At 36.5% G+C, this 19,514-nt stretch overlaps 1 protein-coding gene across 2 annotated transcripts; it reads left to right on the top strand.

Moving 5' to 3' along the window:
* The first annotated feature begins 5,322 nt into the window (after positions 1-5,322).
* eno1a (enolase 1a, (alpha)) lies at positions 5,323-16,686 on the top strand. Of its 2 annotated transcripts, none has more exons than XM_084099174.1 (12): positions 5,323-5,497; positions 7,335-7,429; positions 9,416-9,511; positions 10,527-10,585; positions 10,938-11,007; positions 11,172-11,305; positions 12,707-12,929; positions 13,924-14,121; positions 15,158-15,359; positions 15,479-15,587; positions 15,676-15,734; positions 16,211-16,686. In XM_084099174.1, the coding sequence occupies exons 2-12, from the start codon at positions 7,345-7,347 to the stop codon at positions 16,272-16,274; spliced, it is 1,299 nt and encodes a 432-aa protein (XP_083955300.1). In that variant the 5' UTR covers positions 5,323-5,497; positions 7,335-7,344; the 3' UTR covers positions 16,275-16,686. The 2 variants fall into 2 exon arrangements, with proteins under 2 accessions (XP_083955300.1, XP_083955301.1); XM_084099175.1 differs by lacking the exon at positions 10,527-10,585 and adding an exon at positions 10,227-10,285 and having other exon boundaries at positions 5,360-5,497.
* The last annotated feature ends 2,828 nt before the right edge of the window (positions 16,687-19,514 follow it).

Here is a 19,514-nt window from a genome sequence, read left to right on the forward strand (position 1 = left end):
CCCAACTACGCATAGCCCTTATGGAGTCAGTGCATACTTCGCTGGGATCTGGACATCCAGGTAGCCATCAGACCTTAACAATACTCCAAGAACACTATTGGTGGCCCAGGATGAGCCAGGATGTCTTACGATACGTACAAGGTTGCACAGCCTGCGCCATGGCCAAGGTACCTCGGCGTCTGCCTGAGGGCAAACTGATGCCTCTACCCATACCGAATCGACCTTGGTCTCACATCGCTGTCGATTTCATAACTGACCTACCCTCATCTGAAGGCAATACCTGCATACTAGTCGTCGTCGACAGATTCTCGAAATCCTGCAAACTACTAGCACTTCCCAAACTTCCCACAGCATTCAGAACCGCCGAACTCCTGTTCACAGAAATATTTCGCCACTTCGGCATCCCAGAAGACCTGGTATCTGATCGAGGACCCCAATTCATATCTCACGTCTGGAAGTCCTTCTTTAAGTTATTGGGTGTATCAGTTAGTTTGACGTCGGGGTACCATCCCCAGTCTAACGGTCAGGCGGAACGTAAAATTCAAGAGATCGGGAGGTACCTACGGACCTATTGTCATGCTAAACAGGATCACTGGAACAAGTACCTACCATGGGCAGAGTATGCCCAAAACTCCCTCCGTCAGTCCTCCACTGGTCTAACACCTTTCCAGTGCGTCTTAGGCTACCAACCACCATTGTTCCCTTGGTCTGGGGAACCATCTGATGTTCCAGCAGTTCAGCATTGGTTCGTGGAGAGTGAAAGGGTCTGGGATTCTGCCCATGTTCATCTACGAGGGGCAGTTCGGAGACATCAAGTTCAGGCCGATCTTCGTCGCAGAGACACTCCTCTCTACACTCCAGGCCAGTTGGTGTGGCTTTCGACTCGGGATATTCGCCTCCGGCTGCCTTCACGTAAACTGAGTCCCAGGTACATCGGGCCATTTGCGATAGAGAGGCAGATCAACCAGGTATCCTACCGCCTAACACTTCCTCGTCACTACAGGATAGCTCCCACCTTCCATGTATCTCTGTTAAAACCTTACATCACACCCCTCTCATCTCGACCCACTGAATCAAGCGTCGACGAAACACCCCCTCCCCCCTCAGTAGACCCCACAGAAGATACAGTATACCAGGTTCACACCCTCTTAGACTCCCGTCGTCAGGGAGGACAGCTTCAGTACCTCGTGGATTGGGAGGGGTATGGACCGGAGGAACGCAGCTGGGTGCATCGGGATAACATCTTGGATCCCACTCTCCTTCAAGACTTTCACCGGGATCATCTGGATCGTCCAGGACCCCGTCCGCGGGGGCGTCCGCGTCGTCGGGGTATACGGCCCTCAGGAGCTGGCCGTGGAGGAGGGGGTACTGTCACGGATTCAATCATCAATGATACCACTCCATCAATATCAACTCAGCGCACCTGGTCACGCTCGTCATCCCCGGAATTCTAATCGCTACCACCTGCGCGTTAATCTCACTCACCCTGATGAACGCTGCTATATAACCTCAGTCAACATTCATTCAGTGTCCGGTCTCGTCTTTCGTTACCTGACTCTCTGGTTCTTGGAGATCTTCATCCGGATTCAAGTTTATGATTCCTTCAAGTGGTTTATACCATTTCCTAACGTCCTGTTTATATCTCCTCTGCAGCGTCCGTGAAGTGGGCTTCCAGTGACGCACGTTAACCTTCCTGGGGTTCTCCCATACGGATCATCGACACTTCTAATAACCTATCGTAAGATCCCGCTGATCCACTCAAGCTCTACCCTCCTCACTCCTTCACAAGTATCCCCGGGGACTTCCATCTTCATGGGACATTACAAGCCTTCAAGTATTCCGAAGTTGCTTCTGCTTGATCAATAAACCTTGTCACTTTATCTTGGTGTCTTCGTTTCTCAGTACAAGCGTGACAAAGTACATGTTAATTATTATTACACAGTACTTAAATGCTTAATTACACTGTAACACAGACACCTTACAATAAAGTGTAATCCTATGTCTTATCCTGAATGAAGAGCAAATATGTTTTACCCATGAATAAAGATGTTTAACAGACATAGACACCGTTGATGACAGCTGTCAAGACATGTTTTTACAAGTTGTTCCAGGGAAGTGGAGAAACTGGAGACAAAAGAGACTGCAATGACAAACAATACATTAAACAGTGCTTTAAAAATATTATTATAAAACTAACATTGTGACATTTTTATTTCAAAGCACTGAACCTACTGAAAATACTTTAACAGAAGTAACAGTGGAAATATGCTGTTTCTAAAGATGAAGTAAAACAAATACACAAATACAAAAATCTGGTAGACAAAAGTATTTGGATGTCCCAACACTGTTATTTTAATTATCGGATGTGGAATCCACTTCAAAGAGGCCAGGCAGTGATTAAACGAGGCACTCATGAGTGAGAGAGGTCAAAGGTTACTTTGAAGACTCTAGAGTTTAGTAGCTGATAATGAAGTAAAGGTGCTCCAGTCAGTCATGTCAAGAGCTCCTCGTATACTGTCCATAACTCATAGACCTCTGTGAAAACATGTATGGAGTTTGCAAAAGCCATAATAGTAGCATATTTGCAATGAGGGAAAACATGTTATGATCAAGATGTACCTTTTACCTAAATACAAAGTGAAATGAGGTGCAGAAATCCACTGCTGTGGGACTGGTTTTTGTCAGATCAAAAAGGTACAAAAAATTCTGATCTTAATCTGACATCGTTGCTTTTTTTATATATTTAAATGTGACATGCTTTTAACATCAATGTTACTAAATCTAACTGACAGTCAGATGTGGTATTGTTCTGTATTTGTGAAGCAATTTCCAGGTTTTTTTTTTTTTTTTTAGATTATAGCAGCAAGGGAACATAGGGATTTTATACAAGACATCACACCTGGCAGTTCCTAAATTAGAACAGCAAAAAGAGAGCGTTCATCCAAATCTATAAATCTAGCAAGGGGTACAGGAAAATAAGGGTACACAAACAGATAAAGGTGCAGAGATAAAAATGTTGATGAATGTTGCGTCCTTAAGAACATTCAGTGAAAGACATAAAGTGAAAAACTGGTACATTATCCAAATGCCAATGTGATTTTTTTGTCAGTTGCCTGGTGCATAATTGAAAGGAGAATTTAGAAAATGGCTATTGCAGTATTTTACAGCACTTATAAGACAACAGATGTTTTTTTGTTCTATTGCCTCAAGCCTTGTCAGTCTTCAGTGGTTTGAAATAAAAACTAAATTTCAGTGTTAGATCTGTAACTCAGGGTAATGAGAGAACTGGTTAGGGGTCTGACTAATGCAAGTAAATCTAGTCACAGATAATGGGACTCCCAAACACAATGACAAGCAAACACCCAAATATATATATATTTATTTTTTATTTTTTTCTTAGAAAGGGTTACCCTTAACATCTATTTAAAATCTATTTAAAATATGCTCTTATTAGTAGCCTAATAAAAGCTGATTTATTATAGATCATAAAATAATAATAACAACAATGGGAATTAATTGTAGGCCTAAGCAGTTGCACAAATAATTTCATGTAATTCAGTATTACACAAGTGGGACTATTTCTTTTTATCAGATAAGCTTCTACTGTAGGTTTAGGCAATAATCAATGTCACAATCGCATTTCAGGTGTTTTTTTTATAATATCAACACTATGGCAGGCATGGGCAGAGCTGCTTTGTATTTAGAGAAAAGAAAACCGATAACAGGGCAGCTGTAGCAGACTCTCATCACTCGAACTTTTGTCAAGTTTCTTGCTAAATCAAACGTCTGGTAACTCTTTATTTTGCAGTTTCATTGTTACACATGTTAACTTACATGAATTTACATAGTAATAACTATACATTATGCATAATTACATGCAACTAACCCTAAACCAAACCCCAACCCTAAGTACATGTTAATTATTATTACACAATACTTAAATGCTTAATTACATTGTAACACAGACACACAAGCACCCAAATCCTTTATTTCAGGGCAGTTTCAGGGAAGTTTTTTTAATTATTAAATAGTACTTTTATTCAGCAAAGGATGCATTAAATTGATCAAAAGTGACAGTAAAGTATTTCTATATCATAAATGCCATTTTCTTTTAACTTTCTATTTATGGGTTTCCACAAAATATTAAGGAGCCAATCTGTTTTTAACATTGATAATAAAAATAAATGTTTCTTGAGCACCAAATCATCTTATGATTTCTTTAGAATCATGTGACACTGGTGTCTGGAGTAATGATGCTGAAAATTCAGCTTTATTAAAATAGAAATAATGTAATAATATTTCACAATATTACTGTTTTCTCTGTATTTTTGATAAAAATCTTACAGACTCCAAACTTTAGAACAGTAGTGTGGATTTTGTCACAATATATATATAAAAAGCTGAAAACTCATACAAACTCTCACAATTGTACTGCTTATTTCGTTTGAAGTGCCTGTCCTATCAGCAGCCAGAAGATGGCGCAGTAGTAATGTTGCTCAAGGTCATTCAATGAACGAGGCTGCCATAGTTGAAGCTAGAAATCGCACAGCATCACTTGGTCCATCCTCTATGGGTCCATCGTGTGCGTTTGAGATGGGGAGATGACATTGAAAATGAATTTATTACGAGAGTCTGGTTGTAAATGATAATTCTTACACACTGTGCCCTTCATGTTATGATATGTTAGCCTAATTTAATACATAAAATAGAAAGTAATGATCTAAATACACTTAAAAAATAAGATGATTGAGAAAATTAATTAAGTTTATTTTCTATTTTACAAAGATAATTGCTTTGACTAAGTAAAATTAAAAAACAAAAAGATCTCAGCTATCAAATGAATTATAGTAGGCTATCATTTAAACAACACCCTTAACTTAAGTTCAAATTATAGTTTAAGATAGTGTCATCATCATCGTTAATATTATGAACAATATACCATTTGAAACTAGCGTGCAATCGAATGTACATAATTTTATAAATCACAATGTAAACTGAGCTCAAAATGACATAAAAGCTGCCATGTCCAATCAGTTTCTGTTCACTCATGTGCATGCTCACAATGACGCATCACTGAAGTAGGTGATGCTCTGCACGTACTCCACAATGCACCAGTTTCCACCATAAAACACGAGAATACTCGATGCAAGAAGCTTCAAACACAACATCCACTACTTATATCCCCCATAACGTCAAGTACATTTAATCCATAGCCTTTAGATAAAATAAATAAAAGCTTTTAATCAATGAATTAAAATTTCCGCATCCCTGTAGAAGGCGGAGTCTTGCCGGTTGAAAACGTGCCTTTTGCCATGCAATCTCATTATCGTGCCGCGTGATGCGCGTCTGACCAATCACAGCGCGAGAAGCGCGAGAAGCGCTGACCGCTTCCTGATGCTCAACATTTAACAGTGCGCAACTCCATCAGCCTTCTGCCTTCTCTGCTTTGCACCACGGTCAGCATTCGACTTCCCTTGCACTGGTTAGGCCAGATAAGGTAAGGTGAATTCAGGGCGTTTTTTGTAGCTTCTATAATTTAGCAGTTAAAAACATTTGTCATGATAATTAAGATGTGCCAAATCAGTGGTCGTGATGTTCGACCGAGTTATGCAATATTGAAGGTGATGCTGTCGTGCGGTGACGTCCTCTAGAATCCCAGTATTCAGTTACTGTTATCTAAATTTAACATTGCAACATTTATGTCACGCACATGTGAGTTCTTTTTAAGAATAGATACAGCTGTGATCTAAGTTCAATTAAACAGGTTCATTCAAAATTATAAAAGGCTATTTTATGTTGGAAGTAGTTCGTCTTAGGTTACAGCTGGTCTACCCGGTATTTTGACAGCAAACTAAAACGAGTCCCAGTTTGACATCGGATATCGGAAAGGCTTTTAAACGGGAGACATTGCTGTTATTTATTTTGTAGCTTTTAAACGTTGCAAATAGATTTATTTTAGACTGAATGAAATGTAGTGACAGATCACCAAACCCATTTTAATGGTCATTACCATGTTTAAAGTCCTGAATTTGAAGCTAAATTGAATGTAATTCTCATTATCAGTCTTAAAATTGATAGCAACACATTCTCATAGCAGACCCATAGCAGACAGGAGGCCTGGCACTTGTTACTGTCTGTCTCAGATAACCCAACCCACTGTGTTGTGGCCAGTGGGAAGTTTCCACAGACATTTAAGGCTACAGGATTTTCCATTGGTCCAAATGAAGTGGTTTTATATGTTAGCACACCATATTGACTGGGCAGGAAACGATGATGAGGAAATGAGTCTTGTGATATTCATGGGAAAGGGTTTTCTTGTGACATCCTGGTCTGACAATGAAAATATTGTTTTTTGATGTATTAATGTTTGCCTACATGAGTAAAATAAATCCTTTGTTTGAGGACACAACAGATTCAGAAAACTAATTATTTTAAAGAAGGTCAAGTAATTAATTCATTTGATGGATGATTAGTGTCCCGGATTAATTGAAACCTTCAACGGCATCATGCTTGAGCTGATTCAAGTGTTACTTCATATTTCCAAATGTCCAGTACAGCTGCATTTTTAGGTGAACAGGTGCTGACAGCTGAAAGGCTCAGCTTTTCTTTTCTGGAGAGGGAGCTAGTCAACTGCATGTCATTAAGTTAGCCTAGTTTATTCTCAAATCTTGCTGCCTGTTGCTCATGTTGACTGTCAAAAAGGGGTGGATTACTCAGTTTGAATCTGTAAGTCCTCTGGTGACTGCATCAACTGAAACTCCAAATCATAAAAGGAGTTTATGCTGATGGTAAAACAGTACCTTCTTCATATTTGACTCAAGTTGGAGTTGAGTAATAATTTCCTAGTGGGGAAATCACCATAGTTTATGCTGATGGTGAAACAGTACCTTCTTCATCTTTGACTCAAGTTGGAGTAGAGTAATAATTTCCTAGTGGGGAAATCACCATAAGGCCTTCAGTGGGATTTGCTTTGACCAAATGTGCAATATATAGAATAAACTAATTGTATTAAATATGAATACTATTTATAATAAAAAATAAAGTACTGTGAAGTAAACTTAGGCATTACAACATTAGGGTGCATAATAAAAAAAAGGATATTTATTTTGAGTTTTGCTAATTATTATATTAAAATGTGTTAGTTATATTAAAAGTATTAGTGTTTTTAAAGTTTAAAATTTAAATGTAACATAAATATAAAATGACTTGATATGGATATCGGTACCAATATGGTACCGGTATATAGTGCATCTCCAGCCTTATTTGTGTTATTTTGTGATTGTCTGATGTCTCTATCAGCTCCTCATGTTCTTAACATGTTATTTTCTGCTCAGAAACTGCACCATGTCTATCCTGAAGATCCACGCTCGTGAAATCTTTGACTCCCGTGGAAACCCCACTGTGGAGGTTGATCTCTACACTAAGAAAGGTTTGTAATCATGAAATTGTCAAGCACTTTTAACATTTTCGAGCGTTTTGCATTGTATTATTTACCACAAATAGTTTTTTAATACTCAAAAAATAATTAATTATATATATATATTATACATTGATCTGACCCTTCTTTCAGGACGTTTAATCCATTCATCCATTTTTCAAGGTTGACATGCATATATAAAAACTGAGACCATTTCAGAGATAAAATGCATTGCCCACAAACTGTCTCTTCAACTGCTGTGCAGAACAGTCCATTACATGTCCAACATCAATACAAAGCGACAGTAATTGACATTGTATGCGATGTTATTGGGGCGTAGAGTCTGAATGCGGTGGTAGTTTCACATGGGTGAGCTTCTGAACGGCTCCCTGCCTATTCAGGCCTTCATGTTGGAGTCCAATAGCCCAGAGTCGACATATCAGGTGGTAGGTGGTTATAAATAGCCAAAGTAATACATACCACTTGGATTGCATTGCTACTGTATGGTGGTGCTTTGCACATGAACACAGGATTTCTTTTTAAAATAAATGAATTTATATAGCATGGATGCATTAAATTGATGAAAAGTGACAGTAGACTATATTTATATTTTAATATAAATTGATTTTACTGTAATTTCGATAAAATGTATGCAGCCTTGGTGAGCATAAGAGACTTCATTCAAAAACATAAAAAACCTTTTTTGACGGTAGTGTAAATTTAGACTTTGCCATTATTCTCATATTAATGTTTTGCTCATTCACAACAACATTCAAGTATATACATGATTTTAGAAATTGCTTTTTGTCTAGTGCCCTGCACTCTAGTCTAACACAAGGCGGTGTCTTGGCGTCTAACATATTATGCCCAGAGATTTAATTATATTCAGTGACCATTTTGAAAGATTGAGGCTGGCAAGTGAGCAAATATGTAGAATGTCTCTCCTGCCAGATTGTATTGAAGAGAGAGAGGGAGTTGGCATACACTGCCAAGCTAGTAGATACTTCACTGTGTAAGATGAAGGTGGTATTTTTTTAGGGACTAATGTGTAAAATGTATATTCATCCTTTACCAACGTTCCTGTACTACTCTCTGTCCCAGATGAAGTGCAGACAACTCACCCAGATCTAATGTGTCTGTGTGTATTTGAGCGCAGCTTAATGAATGTGTTTTGATTAAACACTGTGAGGTCGGGCTGGAAAAATACAGCCTAAAGTATAGCTTAGAGTTGTTTTAATAGTGCACAATTTTTAAGAATTTGGCAAATCATTTGATTTGATGATGATTGGATCAGTGTATTAACACAGATATGCTACAAAGATCAGAACTAGGCATTATTCTACTCAGTTTTCTTATTTTGTATGTTTGGGTACTCTACTGTTGCTTGGTGGAAATGATTGGTTGGGTACAAAATCGCTATGTAATAGTTGATTTTTTTTTTCTGGTTAAGCTTTAAATCCGTTTTCATCTGCACGCTCTGGCAGTCGACTCGTCTGCTCGCTCTGGCAAGCCAAGCTGATTGAATATGGATGTGCAGATTTGCCACACTTGGAGTTGAAATGTGCCATCATGAAGTGCACGTGTGCCAACCTCAACCTTTCTCTCAGTCGGTTACATCACAAGAGGAAACCCCCTCTACAACACTTCCTACATTGAGTCTAGTTGATAAAAAAATAGGCTTGAGGCTTCATGCTTTTTATCAATTGTTTTAATCAATCAATAAGTTTTGTTTTCCTTTAAGAACTATATATATATATATATATATATATGTATGTGTAATCCGCTGGCGGTATGCAGAGATTCTATACATTGTGATTCTGCTTCTGCAGTGAGGAGTTGTGTCCTTTCATTCCTTATATAATATCCTGATGGTACCTCAGTGTTTCTAGTAGGGAATTCTGGAAACGGATTTATTTGAGCAAAATCAGCAGAGTTGTTTGTACATGTACATTGAATGAGGAAACCTGTGAATGGTTATACATATTTATTATTCAACAGGCCTCTTCAGAGCTGCAGTGCCCAGCGGCGCATCTACTGGCATCTATGAAGCCCTTGAACTCCGCGACAATGACAAGACACGTTATCTGGGCAAAGGTTTGTATTTCAGATATTCAGTTTGTAGATGTTGTATTTCAAAGCATCTCTATCCTTTACAGTATAACAAAAATGATTCAAGTTTTAATGTTTGAGGAGTTTTTGAACATTATTGCATTGTTATTGCATTGTATATTGTTAAGGGTTTTTGAAATGCATTAGATTACAATATAAATAATGAAATATACACAAAACTATTCAGTAAGAATGAAATTAATATTCATTTAGCAAGGACACATTAAATTGATTGAAAGTGACAGTAAAGACATTTATAATGTTACAAAAGATATCTATTTCAAATAAATTCTGTTCTTTGAACTTTCTATTCATTAAAGAATCCAGAAAAATGTAAAACAGTTTCTGCAAAAATATTAAACAGCGCAACCTTTTTTGACATTAATAATAATAAATGTGAAAATTAGTGTGCCTATAAAAATCTAATTTAATTTTCTTTGTGAAACTCATTTTGTAATATTATACAAATGTGCATAATATAATGTTTATTTCATATATCATAATAACCATCCAGTAAAAATCTGAATGAAATTCAGAATATACTTTTTTTTTTTATATTTTTTTTTTAAACATTAATTTCTTAATTTCTGTGAAATATATAATTCCCTCACAGTTTTTTCATTGGTCTTTCCATCTGTACTGCAGTTTTTTCCTCTTCTCTCATCCTCTGTTTCTTCTGCCGTCTTTTCTCCTCTGTCAGGGGTGAAAAGAGCTGTTAAATATGTAAATGAGTTCTTGGCACCTGCTTTGTGTAATCAGGTAAATTAGCGTGTGTATTAACTGAAGTGAGGAACTTAACCCCTTTTGATATAGCACAGAAGCAGCATGAGCGTTTGGGTTTGCTTTGATGACTAACCACGGCAGGTATTTGTAGGTGATCACAGATGTTCTCATTGACAGTACAGCACTTACCTGCTCTGTGATCATCTAGTCATGTCTGCTCTGCATGTTCATCCACTCCTTGGCCTGGGTCAGTGATGGTCTGCTTGTGTCCCTGCAGGTGTCTCAAAAGCTGTTGAGCATATCAATAAATCAATTGCACCTGCTCTGGTTAGCCAGGTAGGAATATTTGTTCTTTGACTAACATGATAATGTGTACTGTTGTTGAGCTGTGGTTATTCGTAATATGCAAGACAAGTACTGTAAGATTATTTGAGAGAATTAGATAAGTTTGGGACCATTATTTGAAGTGGTAAGTGTCTTGTTGTGAACACTAACTAATGTTTGATAGACTATTAGAATTTAGTCATTTCTAAAGACAGTTATAAAGATAAAGCCCTCCCCCTAATCTCACAGTGCTGTGAATGCCATAACGTTGCATTTGTTCTATGCTAAATGAAGTTTGTGTGGACATCATACTCCTTGTAAAATGATTAATATTGTCATTAATTAATCTCTTGTGCTTAAACAGAGCGTTTCAGTCTTGGAGCAGGAGAAGATCGATAAGCTGATGCTTGATATGGATGGCACAGAAAACAAGTGTAAGCATATTAATATGATTAAGTGTTTTTTTTATCATTACAATTCCTTTAGTTGCCATAACAGAATGTATTTACGAAATGAAAGTGTTATTTATCACAGCTATTTTATAAAGACTCTGAAATATGCATCCATTATTTTAATGAATGTGCTCTCGAATCCACAGCAAAGTTTGGTGCAAATGCCATCCTGGGCGTTTCCCTGGCTGTGTGCAAGGCTGGTGCTGCAGAGAAGGGCGTCCCCCTCTACCGCCACATCGCAGACCTCGCTGGCAACCCAGAAGTCATTCTCCCAGTCCCTGTACGTGCTCAGAAGAATAAACAGAATAATTATTAGTCTTTTCTGCTCTACATTACAATGTTTTGATATTTCCATCCACCTATTTTATGCAAATGTTGGGATATCACTTTTTTGTTAAGTAAACCTAAAGGAATTTTTGTATTAATTAGTCATGTTTACATCAAGTTTATCAAAGCGTCTGTCTGCACACTCTAAACCACTAATAAGTTATCACTAACTATGTTTCCATCCACCTAATTTTATGCGCATTTTGGGATATTGCATTAAAAAATGCTGGATGGAGATGCCAAAAAATGCATAAATTAAAACAAATTTGCATAAAAAACATGCGCTCAATTGATGGCGGATACATTTTTTTTTATCCGTTAAGACAACATGTGCATAGCCTACGATGTAAACACATTTACCGAATAAATCCCTCGATGCGCAACAAAAACCTTACGTGAATTGGCCTCAACAGTGGATGTGACTGGATAAACGGACTAACCAGCGGATACGTTTTAGTGCACCGTAGTGGTTCAACGGATCACAAATCTTACAATTCGGATCATATTACGTTTTTTGAGTCACGGATCGGATAATTTTTCGGATCAGCAAGAATTCGGGGTGGGGGGCAAATGTAACTTTGTTTTCCATTTATTACTTCAAGCAACACATTAAGTACTTCAATACCACAGCAAAAACTACTAGCCTAACTAATAAAGTTCAAACATTATTAAAGGAATGTGAACAGTCAGTGAAAAAATAAGAACAAATAATTTCAAGCCTAGATAAATACAATATAACAATGTTACAAATAAATTAATGTCTAACTAGTATTCAGGTGCAGAAATAGAATAATTAGGTCTAAATGTAAAATAACACTAGTGTTCACTGTATACATTTTATATAGATTAATGTCTGTTAAAGCTGTTTTGTTGTTTGATTAACATTAATGACATACACAGCAGCAGGTAGCCAATTTATAGGCTGCTGTCACTTTAAGAGCTAATGCACGGATCCAATATACTTGAGCTGGAATGGTTTAAAATTGCTTGAATGTGCGATATTCCCATTTTGCACATAAGTTGAATATGCAACTTTGGATGGAAACATAGCTACTTTCAATTAAAGAGTCAAAGTGGCTAGAACTTCCATTTCTCTTTTGCACTATTTTGTCACGCTTTGTAAAAAAAATTTTTTTTAAAACAAATTGGTTTTTTTTTCCAGTTCTGCATGGATGGAAACATGGCTAAAATTCTATATTGCTTCAGTTGAAATACATTCAGCTTATGTCAGCCAAAATTGCTGAATTAGTGCATGCTTGATTGTTCAGGTCTGGAATAAATTTCCCATGTACCATAAACAATACTGAAGTATGCAAACTCTGGCACAGTATAAATAGACTGTCTGTTTTCAAAGGCCTTCAATGTTATCAACGGCGGCTCCCACGCCGGCAACAAGCTGGCCATGCAGGAGTTCATGATCCTGCCCATCGGTGCCAGCAACTTTAAAGAAGCCATGCGCATTGGTGCTGAGGTCTATCACAATCTGAAGAATGTCATCAAGGAGAAGTACGGCAAAGATGCCACCAATGTGGGCGATGAAGGTGGCTTTGCCCCCAACATCCTTGAGAACAAAGAAGGTGAGATTCTGGAGTTTCATGAGGGAGTTTAGATCTAGAATGCCTTACATTTTTATGGAGCAGATTTTTAAGGATGTAAATGCTGCAGGACTATGAATTGATGTAAAATAGCCCATATTTTTACACAGAACAACACCATAAATATAAAACATATTCATGGTAAAAACAAACTTGGGGAATTAAAGGTAACTATATAAGAAAATACATACATTTAAAATCAGTTCATCCTGTTAGCCTCTGGCAAGATAACACAGAGATAACTCGAGGAGTCAGAGATTACCATTATCTTGATGATAGATAAGTGAGTTTACAAACATGACCATTTGAACAACAAAATCCTTGAGTTACTGTGAATCATTACCTAAACTTATACTTCAAAACTAATTTCTTTCCATCAAAAAACAAATGTTTTTATTTTAAGATCTTGTGCCTTGAGTTGAATTGAAACTAGTGAAGTTATGCAGCTGTTGCTCAGTCTCCGGGGAATTCTGGGAATGCTCATGACCTTTGTGCTGTCTGCGAATCAGTCATACCATCTGCCCATCTAAGAGAAAAATAATGTAGAGTTCTTCACATTTAACTGAATTACTTGCTCTTTGAATGTGTAAATATTTATCCTCTTCTTTACCAGTATTTTTTTTATCTCAATGTTAATTTAGTTGTCTTAAAATATTAGTCAGGAATCCAAAAGTTGCTGTAGGTTAAAAGCTTATGTGTTATAAGCATAGCACCATGAAATATATCCTCGAGTTTAAATAAAAGAACAAATCAATGCCTGAACTCATCTTTTTGCTATAGAAATATTAATGATTTGTTATGAGTACTTAAAGTTGTAAATGGGCATTTGACATGAAACACCTTTGGGAAGTTAACAGTCTGCAGTATGATGTGCTATACACATGTAGTTTTTATTACTGTATGAGAAACCCTAAACATAAACTTTGCTTTATACATTCATATAACATTTTAACCTAAAATGTTTCTTCTTTTTAAGCTCTGGAGCTGCTGAAGAATGCCATTAGCAAAGCCGGCTACACCGACAAGATTGTGATCGGCATGGATGTGGCCGCCTCTGAGTTCTACAAGGGTGGCAAGTACGACCTGGACTTCAAATCACCTGATGACCCCAGCCGTTATATCAGCCCTGACCAGCTGGCTGACCTCTACAGGAGCTTTGTTAAAGATTATCCTGGTCAGTTGCCCTGATCTTTAGTGATACTATGTGTGAGAGTGTGATACTCCACTGTAATCCTCAGCTGGCCAGTGACAACTGCTTTGTGCAGACCTGAAGACAAGTTTTGTGATAAATTAATATATAGATTAACATTAACAAATTTTAATATATAAAAATATGAATTGTTAGTTAAGGATCTTATGTTAACTAATGCTAAACCTTATGTAAAGTGTTACCAAAAACACACGTTTTACTTGCCTAAGTATGTTTACCCAAACACAAATTCCTCCCTCATGCATGCTGGCTATCTTTAGATCTTCTAAAAAAAGACCCAGGTCTTTGAAAAGATCCAGCAGTGAATGACATAGACCGTGCTGAAGGGGTGTCTCGGCAGGGGTGATTTAACCCCCTTGAGGCCAGTTCCCGAGATACTAACGGGATACAGCATTACCTATAGTAGGTCTATATTCATTAAACAGTTGTATTGCAGGGTACATTCAAAAGTTTTTGGTCAGTAAGGTTGTATTACTTCTATTAAGAAATTAATACTTTTATTTAGATTAGAATAATCACATGAATAAATTACATTTTAAAATATATTACAAAATAAATTGTGATAATATTTCACAATAATACTTTTTACTGTATTTTTGATGCAGCCTAAGCATAAAGAGGTTTGTCACAATTTCAAAATTTCAGTAGTTAATTACCAGTACCATTTCATGATTCTTTATAGCAGTTTTGCAAAACTGCAAAAATCCTTTATTTAAAAAGTTGAATAGAAATAGAAATATTTACGTATTAAAAATAATGGCTTTAATTACTTTGAAAGCATATCTGAAATATTTTAAAGTAAACATTGCACAGATCTCTTTAGTTGCATTTACACGGCAAGACCTAATAGAGCCAATATTTTGACATCTCAAAAAATAAATAAAAAAAATTCCCGCCTGTTTACATTTCCAAACCAATATGTAGATTGTGTCATTGATATGTGCCAGGTGGTCACTTCAGCTCCAGCACAAATCAATCAAGTCTCATCTTTGCTTTTCAGTGGTCTCCATTGAGGATCCATTTGACCAGGATGACTGGGAGGCCTGGAGCAACTTCACTGCCAGCACTAGCATCCAGGTGGTGGGTGATGACCTCACCGTGACCAACCCCAAGCGCATCGCCAAAGCTGTGTCTGATAAAGCCTGCAACTGCCTGCTGCTCAAAGTCAACCAGATCGGCTCAGTCACCGAGTCCCTTCAGGCGTGAGTGTTTCTGATACCTCACGCGATGGTTGTGGATATTTTTAAATAAGAACTAACTCAAATTTAACTACATTTGATCTTGTATGTAATGTCTTTTGTTTCGGTTTTCCATTGTTTAGCTGTAAGATGGCCCAGTCTAATGGATGGGGTGTAATGGTCAGCCACCGTTCTGGAGAGACAGAGGACACCTTCATCGCTGACCTTGTGGTCGGACTCTGCACTGGCCAGGTACATGGTTTGCCAAACACCCTCTTATCTATGGCCGGCCAATGCTGTGTATGGGATCAAAAAGTAAATTGTCTCATTTTCCCCTCAGATCAAGACTGGTGCTCCCTGCCGGTCTGAGCGCCTGGCCAAGTACAATCAGCTGCTGAGGTGAGCTTTTGCGTTTATGTATCATTATTGCACTCTTAAATGGCCTCTGATTGAATACTTGATTCTGATTGGTCAATCGCTGCATTATGCAGTAAAATATTTTTGCATAGTAAAATTTCCTACCTTTCAAAGATTTGGGGTCAGTAAGATTTTTTTCAAAGAAATTAATCCTTTTATTCAATTAAATTGATTGACAGTAAATACATTTATAATGTTAAAAAATCATACTATTTCAAATAAATTTTTATCAACATTTTTTGATCAAATAAATGCAACCTTGGTGAACAAGAGAATTCCTTCAAAATGTAACCGTCCTCAAACTTTTGTTTTCTCTTTTTGTGATTACTTTTTTCTGCATTGTTTTGTCTTACTAAAGCAACTATAATAACTAGCGTTAAGTCCCAGTCTGTACTTCTTAAGTTGTTTAAACTGAGTGAAATTCCAAGATTGATTCTGATAATGTTTGACATCTGCAGGATTGAGGAGGAACTTGGTGACAAGGCTCGTTTCGCTGGAAAGAACTTCAGGAAGCCCATCTGAAGCGGCGGCCCGTCACCGGTCTTAGTGTGCTCATCGTGCTTTACTCTCCTACACAAAACGCCACGCAAAGCCAGCTCCTGTAGAATGGAGACTAGATGGAAAAGCTGTATTCAAAGGTCCAGATCTGTAGTCTATGGCACAGTACACTGCTCTCCGTGACGGCCCCTGCCCCCATCCATGCTTCGGTATCCAAATAGCACCAGTCCTTTAATTGTGTCTGTGTGTGAGAGATCTTTGTTTAGCTTCTTGTGAGTTGTTGTGATTCTGGTGCTCCACTGAGTATTTTACGAAGGAGCTGAAGTTGTTCACTGTGCCGCAGTGTGCAGCACGAGTATGTGTATTGTGTTGCTTTTGAAAAGTGTTAGTTCTATATGTGTGGCATAACAAATAAATTATCCCTATTAAAAAGGAAGAGTGTGGGTGAAGTTTATATTTATTTATTAAATAATATAATTGTATTTTATATATGTATATATATAAAAAAATCTATATTATTAATTAACAATATATATATAAACAAATTAAAATATGTCTTAAATTATTTACTTACCATTTGCAATAATGTGAATGTGAGAATGTGTATATATGAAATTTATTTTAATTATATAATATACAATATAATTATATAATATATAAATGCAAATTATAATAAAGTATATACATTGTTATTTGCATATATATATATATATATATATATATATACACACATGCACACACACAATCGTGCTTTCAAATCGATCTAACAAAAAAGTTTGTTTATATAATATGTGTGTGTGTATATATATATATATTATTTTATATATGTATGTGTGTGTGTGCATATCTGTATTTGTATATACACATACAGTACTGTGCAAAAGTCTTAGGTATGTTAATAGGCATTCAATTTGTGATTTTATTTTTGAAAGCATTCTCACTTTACAGCATTTTAACACAAGTGCCAGTAGGCCTACTTTTCACAGGTTTCTTCAAGCATCTTGGAGACGTTCCGCATTATATATATATATATATATATATATATATATATATATATATATATATATATATATATTGTACACATATAACAACAAACTTGTATGTTAGATGTGATTAACAGCACTAATATATCGAATTTAAATATACATAGTAAAATAAAAAATAGTTGGCTAAATTACAATACTTACGTACATGATCAGTTAATACAATAAAATATAAATTAATTATTAATTATATAGTGAAAGTGAATTGGAAAGCCCTTTCAAATCCATTAGCAGAGGGTGAGGCTGGGTGAGGTTATGTCTGACTGCAGAGATCAGTCTCCCCTCTTGCTTTCAGCAAAACAAACAATAGAATCTTAACATTTTACAGAAAAGTCTTTGAAATTAATTGAAAGGTGTTTTTCATCAACGTATCGCAAGTATTTTCAGGATAACAATTATAAGGTTCATTAGTTAAGTACCATAGTTAACATGAACTAAGAATGAACAATACTTCTACAGCATTTATTAATCTTAGTTAATATTAATTTCAACATTTACTAATACATTATTAAAATCAAAGGGTGTATTTGTTAACATTAGTTAATGCACTGTGAACTAACATAAACAAACAATGAACAGCTGTATTTTTATTAACTAACGTTAACAAAGATTAACTAATACAGTAACAAATGTATTGTGTTAGTTCATGTTAGTTAATACATTAATGTTAACTAGTGGACCTTACTGTAAAGTGTTACCATTTTCAAAGATAAAAATAAATAAAAGGCGACAAGAGAGCGGCTGTCGTTAGCGCCACCCAGTGGTTGTATGTCATAAAGCAGTGTAATCAGTATTGCTGAGTGAACAGGCTGACAGACACGGGTTTGTGCACTTGAGCTGGGAATTGCCATCTCCTGTTTCCACGACTGATTGATTTTGTCCTGAGGCGACTTTGCTCTTTCGGTATACATGCATAATTCAAATATTTCGAGAAAGCAACCTTTCTTTGTATAGTTCTACCACTGAAACTGCTGTGTAGAGATTGTGTGTTATTCCACACTGCCCTCTGCTGTTGTTTTAGTGTAATGCGCAATCTTGGCCAATGTTTTTTTTTTTTTTTTTTTTTTTTTTGCTGCCACGAGTCTCTTAGGAGTCTCTCTTGTGCTATCGGAAAAGAACTCTGCTGAAACAGCATTTATTGGTTTCTCCATATATATATATATATATATATATATATATATATATATTTTTTTTTTTTTTTTTTTTTTTTTTTTTTTTTTTTTACATAAATGCTCACTCTGTTTTGGAGTTAACAGTCCTTTAAAGCAAAGTTCAATTACTACCAGACCTTTTACTGATTAAACCAGTAGTTTATTTCAGTATTTTCTGTTTACAAACATTCACTAATACATATTAATTCATACTTGGCTTTGACTACACTACATTTTTGTAAAAAGGAAAAATATATTTAAAAAAACCCCAAAAAAACCGAATGCTCAGGTATGATAAAAGATGAAACATTATGGCTTGGGATTTGAATGCACTGTGATTATTAGAGCTTATCATTTTAGGTGATTACGATGTATTAAATGAATCCTTCTCATCGGCATAGAAGAAAATATGCATGCAAGTGCACATTGTATGTTTTTTCACTGTTCCACTGGGAGCATGAATCCGCCCACAATTCGATAACAATCAAATCACACTGTGCTTTATTGTCTCCTGTAATCCAGATCCTCATTATATTTCAATCCTCAAAGCTCCCACAACACACTAACCCGCGCCTTCATTCAGTGCCTCAGTTCTTTGATTTAAAAAACAGGGAATTTGCCAGATTAAAGTTGCCATAAAACCTGTAATGTACATTATACCTTGACACACACAGTATGTAAGGGATTACTAATAGCAGAGTTTCAGATGAGCTGCCAAGACAAGGTTAGCACTGCAGTGGAAATGAGATTCAGGCCATCTGTCTTGTGCTGGCAGGAATGATCGAGGTATGGTATTCTGCATCAAGAGCATTTCGAATTACAAAGAGAAGGAGAGGTGTGCTGTTTTTTTTTTTCCTTACACAAAACTTGTCTCTTAACCGCACTTGTACGTTTGGCTTTGTCTCTCTGATTACAGACACCTCCTGAATCCACTTTCCTTCCTCGCCCTCTCCTGCTGAAATCAATCACGGCGTGCACCTTCTCCTCCAATCAAGGCCCTCCGACAAAATTCTCTCTCTTCCCCCGTTTTTATTGTTCATTCAGCCTGTCATGTCACAATAGAATAACAA

Source organism: Abramis brama, assembly GCF_963993115.1.
Source record: "Abramis brama genome assembly, chromosome: 22".
NCBI lineage: Eukaryota > Metazoa > Chordata > Actinopteri > Cypriniformes > Leuciscidae > Abramis > Abramis brama.

Bases quoted from the DNA above. Each gene is read 5' to 3' on its own strand.
- eno1a (XM_084099174.1), top strand. From the start codon at position 7,345: ATGTCTATCCTGAAGATCCACGCTCGTGAAATCTTTGACTCCCGTGGA. The intron at 15,588-15,675 runs GTACATGGTTTG...TTTTCCCCTCAG, and splicing joins TCGGACTCTGCACTGGCCAG to ATCAAGACTGGTGCTCCCTG. The intron at 15,735-16,210 runs GTGAGCTTTTGC...TGACATCTGCAG, and splicing joins AAGTACAATCAGCTGCTGAG to GATTGAGGAGGAACTTGGTG.